Source organism: Diaphorina citri, unplaced genomic scaffold (genome assembly GCF_000475195.1).
Source record: "Diaphorina citri unplaced genomic scaffold, Diaci psyllid genome assembly version 1.1 scaffold1368, whole genome shotgun sequence".
NCBI classification, from domain to species: domain Eukaryota; kingdom Metazoa; phylum Arthropoda; class Insecta; order Hemiptera; family Psyllidae; genus Diaphorina; species Diaphorina citri.
The window spans coordinates 4,510-12,967 of NW_007378794.1; the positions used below are offsets into that span (position 1 = coordinate 4,510).

Genomic DNA, 8,458 nt, shown 5'->3' on the forward strand with positions numbered 1-8,458 from the left:
TGTTTAATTTTTTATTTGATAAAAAAAAAAAAAAATAAAAAAAATAATAAAAAAATAAAAAAAAAAGATAATAAGTAAATTTAATAATGTTTATTTGTGTCTGTTCAGATTTTAAGATTTTGATAGTACTAATGTACCTACAGGGTGATACAATTTTTGTTTGTGTAAAATTATAAATATATTTAAAGTTTATTTGTTATGTTCCTATTTTAAAATTTTGATAATACTAATGTACATACAGGGTGATACAATTTTTGTTTGTGTAAAATTATTGATTTAGATTTTAGATTATGATAAGTTCTGTACATTTAAATTGTGATATTAGATTGTATTAGTATGTAAGTTCTTTTGTTCTAATGATGTACAGGGTGGTTAATGTTTTGATAGTATAGAATTATGATATAATAAATTTTGTAAAATTGGTAGGCATTTTTCTTTCCCCCTAAAAAAAGGGATGTCGTAAAGCTGATGGGCTTACAGCCTAAATTATGCCTCGTGAGCTAAGGGCCTATACCCGGTCCAAAGAGATGCACGTATTTTCATCTGTAAGAGTTTACCTTGTTGTACGAAGGAAGTGAGTTCTGAGTTTTAACTCAACGAATCTCAACGTAAGGTAGTGCGCCTGCCTTTTGTAAGGTCGCGGATTCGATTCGCGCCCGGGGAGTACTTTAAAACAGATAAGGTTCGTTCTCGGAACCACTGGCTTTCGTCTATCCTGTCTTCCTTCTCTCTTCCATTTCGGAACTGTAAGACCCCCGTTGTTACAGGAAGAAAATCCCTTGGAAATGTTTCACCTTGATGGTTTTCCACTAAAAATTTTCCTTTCATCAGGGCCGTATTTAGGTGGTGGCGAGAGGACCCAGGTCCCCCACTCCGGTATATCACTGTTTGAACTCTTCGCCCCCCTGGATACGGACCAGCCTTCCATGAACGTTAACGTAGAAACACACTACCATCACGTCACGTGAGCTCATGGGGAGTAAGAAATATGTAGTTCAATGTTTTCCCATAATATAGGTAATTTCGTGCAGGACAGCCACATTACCATCACGTCACGTGAGGTCACATGACGTGACGGTAGTGTGTTTCTACGAGAAGACTTACCCAGCGTCCATGGAGTTACCACCTTCTTCTCCATGTCCTTCGGGTCCTCCAGTTTCCTGAGGTAGGAATAGAAGTTGACATCCGCCACTATATTGACGCTATCCAACGCATCGTAGATACTTTCTAGTTGATCCTCCACTGCATGGTCTATTTCGGTTTCCATCTCCCAACACTTGTGTACCAGACTCAGGCGGATCCGCTCGCCTTCCGGAATACTGTTGACGTAGTTGATCAACTCGGCTGTGGGAGGAATGGTTAGTGGACTATCAGTAGACTTTGGACAAACGACCACTTCCTTGTCTGCGACCAATTAGATCAAACCTGCACCCAGGAGGACCTGCTCTGTGTAAATGAGAGAGCAGTACCTACGCACGCTTCTGGGAGCGACAGATATAAATGGTGACATTGTATTGGACACGAAAAGTAAGTAAGTGAGCTGTTTTGCATGACAGGTATAAGCAAAAATTAATATCTATGACAGAAGAAGTTCATAGTTTCAATTCACAGTTTCAAGTTCCCATCCTCTTCCTTGTACCTCTCAATCTCATTGAGAGAGCACTGATAGCACGTATCAAGGACAATAGAGTTTGGATTTTAGGAAGTTTTGCCTTCACACTCCTAACGGGCCTACACTAAACAAGTAACATGCCTTCAGAATAACTTACTTTTGATCGCTTTTTTCTCTTCCCGTGGTAATTCGAGGAACTGCTGCTCAAAATAATTCCTCACATCTCTCTTATAATCGTTGAAGAATGTGTAGAACTTCTGAATGGCTTCTGGTATTGTGATGGTGATATTAGACTCTGGAGCTGTAAACACAAACAGTACATTGATGTCGATGTCCCACGTCCCCAGGCCCGGTCATACACTATCAGGTACGCCTGAACAGGTGCATCTGTCAGGTCTACCTGATAGTGAATGGCCGGCCCAAGTATTTCTCTAACTAGTAGGAATTTCTAAAGCCCGATTTCCACAATTCGTTCACTCTTCAGGTCACGCTCCAGTCACATTACATTCAACAAACGGTCAAATGTTTTTACTGCCAGCCTAGTTAGCTTGATTAGTAGCGCGTAAGCGCTAGGCCGCGGGTGTGATTCCCGCCCGGGACAGATTTTATCCTAAACGGGTGATATTCGTTCTCGGAAAATTTGGCTTTCTCCTATCCAGTCTTCCTTTTCCCTTCGCTTTCGGGACGATAAGGATAAGACCTTAGCAGTTAGGTGCAATGTACACTAGTGAAACGCGTTTCCTATGTGCACTGCTCTGTGTTAACCTTAGGTACGCGTTTCGTGAAGCACGTTTCACTAGTGTTCATTGCGCCTTACAGTTCCCTCTATCAAATTTCTCTCAAAATTTGAGAGGAAACTTACTATTGAGGAAATGATTCTTGACGTGTTCCAGCCAGAACTTCATGTGTTGTTCCATATACACTGCTCGGAAATGATCTATTAGAATATGCCGGATCTTATATGACTGGTGAGTCTCCATCTTATAATTATTGATATCTCGCTTCACTCGCTCATTATGAATGATTTGAGCCACAGAGATTACGACGAGACAAATGTTGACTATCTTGACGAGACTCGGCATACCGGGTGTCTTGTGTCGAGACAACATTGCTGGAACGACAGACGAGGTGGAAATTGGGCGGCATTGAGCAGAAAAGAAGCATCCACACCGGAGAAAAAAAATATTAGTGATTGGATGCCAAAAGTTTATGAAAGGGTGGAAGAACTCTATCATTGAGTTACTTCCCATTATTTAGGTTGTTGGAATTCTATAGTAGCTTGTAGCTTCCTGATATAGAGTTCATTAGCTGGCCAATGGGGCTCAACCACTTTTTTTTTTCTTCGCTGATAAAGGAAGTTCGAAACACGCTGATCTCAATAGAAATGCTTAAAATTTCATTTGAGGCTTCCTAAGAGGAGAAATCTTCGTTTGACCCGTATTTATGAACAAGTTTCAGATCGTTCTGAGAATGTACTTGAGAGAAAACGTACTCAGAGGTAATCACGTTCTGAGCCCGTTCAAAATAGAATGGTAACTTTTCCCCAGTAAGGGCTTTAACTCAGCTAGTAGTTCGTTCGCGCCGAAACCTAACTTTTACTTCTATTCTCTTCAGGGGTATACCTGCACAATCTGAACGAGGGCCTTATCCAGCATGTAGAGAAAGAATCTGACTACAATGTGGCAGAAAAATATCGAGATAAGGCACAAGAGAGACACAAGGTGGTAGTGGACAACCTGATGAAACTGAACGAGACGTATGGAGGCATCTATCAAGTCAACCAGAATGGGACAACTACCACGGAGAAGATTGGTACTCTGGTAGTTTAGAACCGAAGGATCCATCAATCGAGATAAAAGGCATGTGTCTGGAAGCCCAATCGAGAGACTGGGTTCGGGAATTCTAATAGAGGTGGCATCTATCAAGTTAATCAGAATGGCACCACTACCACGGAGAAGATTAGTACTCTGGTGATTTAGAAGCGAAGGATATACTGGGCTCAAACCAATTGAAGTGGCTGACAAATGCGGATGGAAGTGCCTGATGGGAATATTTGGCTACTGCAGCAACAACAACCGAAGGATCTTCTAACGCGACAGAAGGGTAGAGTGCCGGAAGCCCAATCGAGAGACTGAGTTCCGGCACTCCAATATATGAGGAAGCTCGACACTTTAATATATCGCATTCCAACACAGTAAGGCCCGTTTCGTATTGGAAGCGTAGACGAGCGACTTTGAGTAGCGCGTAGTCGCCAGCAAAAGCAAACCTAAAAAAATGATAGAGAGTCTATTATTGAGGGTCTCTATCATTTCATTCGTTTTCATAAGTTTGATTTTGCAAGCCACACGGTCTACTAAAAGTCCCGCGACTGTGAGACAAGCCTTACGATTTACTTTAGAGGTAGAAGGTAGAAGTATAACTGGGCAGGTAAACCGTAACATGAATGTTCGGCCAAGGAGATGTTAATTGGGCTCTTTAGCCTCAGGTTCAGGGTTCAATCCCCCCACCGGTACTCTAATTTTAGTGACAATAAAATGAGGATTTGATAAAAACCATCACACTTAAATGAAAAGTAATAAATTGTGTTGTTTCCTCATAATCATTTAAGTGTAGTAGTATAGTTTTACAAACCGCACATTGCCCTGTCTTTATCAATAAAGTAATCTCTTGTGTACAGGAATAGACCGAGTAGTGTTATTGATTAGGTTTAATAGGTACATTGTTTTATCTAGAGTAAGAAAATAGTTTCACATTCGCGGAAATGTCCCTAATAGAGGGTAACAGAAAGCAATTGTATGTCTCTATGACACTCACTAGAAAAAAAAGGTTTAAAAATATTGTTTGTAAGCTGGGGGGAGGGGAATAAAAAGATCAAGCTTATTTATAGCGAGACCAAAATTTGGTACAAAATTAATTGCGGACCAAATTTTTGGTGCAAAATTATTCCAGCCCAAATTTTGGTAGATACGAAATTATATTGAAGTTGAAAAGAGCTATTGTTTTATCTAGAGTAAGAAAATAGTTTCACATTCGCGGAAATGCCCCTAATAGAGGGTAACAGAAAGCAGTTGTATGTCTCTATGGCACTCACTAGAAAAAAAAGGTCTAAAAATATTGTTTGTAAGCTGGGGGGAGGGGAATAAAAAGATCAAGCTTATTTATAGCGAGACCAAAATTTGGTACAAAATTAATTGTAATAGGTACTTTGGACGTACACTGTTTCTTTTTGTATTGTGTCATTCCTTGAAGTTAGTGAGGCACACATTTATAATGGTTCTCTGAAGATTTTTCAGGGTGAGCCATCTAAATGTAGAGACAAGGAAAAAAAATAGAAAGTAATAAAAGTTTATTGAATTTCACCGAAGTCTATTCGGCTGAGAGCTAGGTATTTTCGTATCGTTTCACCGTATTTCCTGAAGGTGTAAATCAATAATTTGGACGTACAATGTTTCTTTCTGTATTGTGTCGTTCCTTGAAGTTAGTGAGGCACACATTTATAATGGTGCTCTGAAGATTTTTCGGGGTGAGCCATCTAAACGTAGAGACAAGGAAAAAATAGAAAGTAGTAAAAGTTTATTGAATTTCACCGAAGTCTATTCGGCTGAGAGCTAGGTATTTTCGTATCGTTTCACCGTATTTCCTGAAGGTGTAAATGCACTATGTGCCAATATCGCGACCGTACCATCATACGGACGTGAATTTACTGAAATAAGGAGAGAAAAAAAAAGAAATTTTAGTGACGTAATGGTGTCAGTGCGTTGTTAGAACGTGGATCCGTGTTTTTTACACCTTGTACCGTCAGTTTGAACACTTTAAAGGTGACAAAAAGTCCTGATTTTGCACTCCAAGGTAGGATAACTCAATGCTGGCCAGTCGGTTTTTATTGACTACAAGACCAACTTTTCCAAGTTGACCTTGAGCAATGACCTTGACAGATGGTCCCAGCAGTGCGCCTTGTGGTATTCTTCTTCTGTATCCTTCCCCTCACCTCTGGCTTTGAGCAATCCACCCGGACTCGTCTGACGGATGAGGAATTCCGCGCCCTTATTCAGAACCGAGCACATCGCTATCGATATAGACATCATCGACAGCGGAGTACCACCAAATGCCCTTACCTGACATCCTATGTTCCGTTCTTCGGGAGATACACATACGATCACACCCGCAGACCGAATTTCTCCACCACATTCAACCCCTATGTGGATTACAACATGCCTAACTTCCCGTTCCATCTGTACGAAACAAACCCGTATGTAAAAGATGTGTTTAATATTAGCTTTGGCTCGACGACGCCTTATACAACAATACATACGATCACACCCGTAGACCGAATTTCTCCACCACATTCAACCCCTATGTGGATTACAACATGCCCAACTTCCCGTTCCATCTGTACGAAACAAACCCGTATGTAAAAGATGTGTTTAATATTAGCTTTGGCTCGACGACGCCTTATACAACAACGGAGAATATCTTCATTCTGTATGATGATATATTGCTGAAGAAGTTGTACAACCATAGGGCCCGTCTGTTCAATGAGTATGATCGCTACTTTCCGATCTTGTTCAAGCGGGCCTGGAAATATTCGGTCGGTGAGTGTACGAATTTTTCCCCTTGCTTTTTCGGTTACTTTGGTTCCTATCTTGTTTAAGGCTAATGACTTGCGGGGAACTTTGACGGTAAACTCGCAGAGGTAATTTGACGGAAAAAAATCCCCGGCACGATCTTCACATTTTTCGATGATTTTGTCTGCTATCTTCTGCATCAGGGATTTGACTAAACTGACCAACTCTAGCCAATGGCTAAAAAAAGAAAAAAAGTCAGCCCAAGTAATACCAGATTCACCCTATTTTCATTTCCAGGTTACAAAGTGGTTCGTGAGATCCGGACCGAACCATTCTTTCAGTTCCCAACCGAATTACCGGTAGTGAACTATACATCAGAAGAACTAGACATTATCAGCAAATATCAGAAAGCTAAAGTGAAAGCACCTCAGTGTGAGACTTGTGAGGAAAGAGAAATGATAAGGAATAAGAAGAAGAATAGGATATGACACGATTTTTTTTTTTTTTGAATAATTTTAGGTAAATCCCCTTCAGGGGTGAGCTATTCATTTCTAACGAAAGTCACAACTTTGGGTCGGGGTTGGGTCTTTTGCGTCACTAGGAAGCTATTCGCTATGAAAACTCATTTTATTATTTTTGATTTTATTTAAATTACTATTCTCCAAAAGAAGTCAGTTGGGGTTGGAGGATATGAAAACTAATCTCTAATTTTCGAAAGAAGTTAGTTTGGGTTTAAATATTTTTAAATGGCGTACCATAGCTTCAAAGACCTCAAAAATATGTCTGTACCTCACCGAGGTAATTTTGTGGGCTATGTATTCTATCAAGGAACTTGATTATGAGTTAGGTAATCAAGGGATCTAAGCTATGAGAAATATTCACAAGCTTTTAGGTAAGTACCTAGTAGTCTTTAACGTTGGACTCCTAATTTGAGGGCTCGGGTTAGAATCCCTGTCCCAATATGAAAACATAGTACCGTCACAAACGTTATTTCCATGTGAACATTCGTAACAGCTTTCCTCAAACAAAAAAACCTCTTTATCCCTCCAACAGGCGCGTTGTTCTACGACAACTGTGACTCCCGGAATCACTACTACTTCCCCAAGACAAACCTCACGCGTAGCGACGCCATCTATGCCTTCTACGAATTCCTCAAGAAGGTTCGTCAGAGTTTGAAAGAAGTGCTATCCTGGCACTTCCATCAGATTCCGGATCACTCCTCTGACATTGTGTTCACTCAGGAGAAAAGTATCAACGATATGCGACACGGGTTCTACACGATAGAGAACTTTATCAGTTACGATTCTAACGATATCAACGAGATATGGGATCGGGAGATCACTCCTCTGACATTGTGTTCACTCAGGAGAAGAGTATCAACGATATGCGACACGGGTTCTACACGATAGAGAACTTTATCAGTTACGATTCTAACGATATCAACGAGATATGGGATCGGGAACACGATAATAGTTCAGCACGATATCGGCACCATATTGCCCATGTGAATCAGAAACTACAGGAGACGATTTTTCCGTTCGTAGAGAAGAGGTACTTTAACTTCCTCAAGAACTTCAAGTATCCCGCTGCTAAGGATGAAGCTATACTGGATCGATACCAGATTGGGAGCTATCTGTATAAGTTGTGTAAGTATTGAAGACAGAGCTAAGACCTAAGTCTGGCCGGCTGGGGGACGTTAAAAACTACTGATAGTTTTTTTTCCCCAAAGAGGTTTGATAGAGGGAACTGAAATTGCCAAGGTCTTATCGTCCCGAATGTGAAGATAGAAGGAAGGCAGGATAGTAGAAAGCCAGCCAGCCCTTCCGAGAACGAACGTTATCTCTGTTTAGGATAAAATCCGCCCCAGGCGGGAATCGAACCCGCAACCTAGCGCTTACAAGGAAGACGCGCTAACCTATAGCTTTAATAAGTATCTACTAATGGCAATATTATGGATCAACAGATAGTGACTTTCACTTCGTCAATTTATAAATTGAGTACATTTTAGGAATGGGTATTAGGTACAAATCTAGTACATTTTGTTGTTTTTATCTAGTTCTTTCGTCCAAATTTAGTACGCATAGGTACATTCTAGTGAAATTTCTTTTCTCTTTCAAGGAAAGGGAAAATTTCCCTACGTGTTTTGTAATTGTAATTGTAATTGTATTTGTACAGGGCTTGACGATAAACATAGTCTACATGGCCCTAGTCATTTTGTTATAAAATATAAAGGTACATATTGATAGCAGAAGAATGCAATAGGAAAAAATGGAAAAAAAAA

General features: G+C 40.3%; 1 protein-coding gene across 1 annotated transcript in view; it reads left to right on the forward strand.

Moving 5' to 3' along the window:
• The window catches only part of LOC108253196, an 11,474-nt gene extending 4,503 nt beyond the window's left edge, over positions 1 to 6,971 (forward strand). Inside the window, exon 3 of the mRNA XM_017446721.2 lies at positions 6,475 to 6,971. Coding sequence (XP_017302210.1) covers positions 6,475 to 6,665 — 191 coding nt within the window. The 3' untranslated portion in view covers positions 6,666 to 6,971. The remainder of the gene's footprint in view (positions 1 to 6,474) is intronic.
• The last annotated feature ends 1,487 nt before the right edge of the window (positions 6,972 to 8,458 follow it).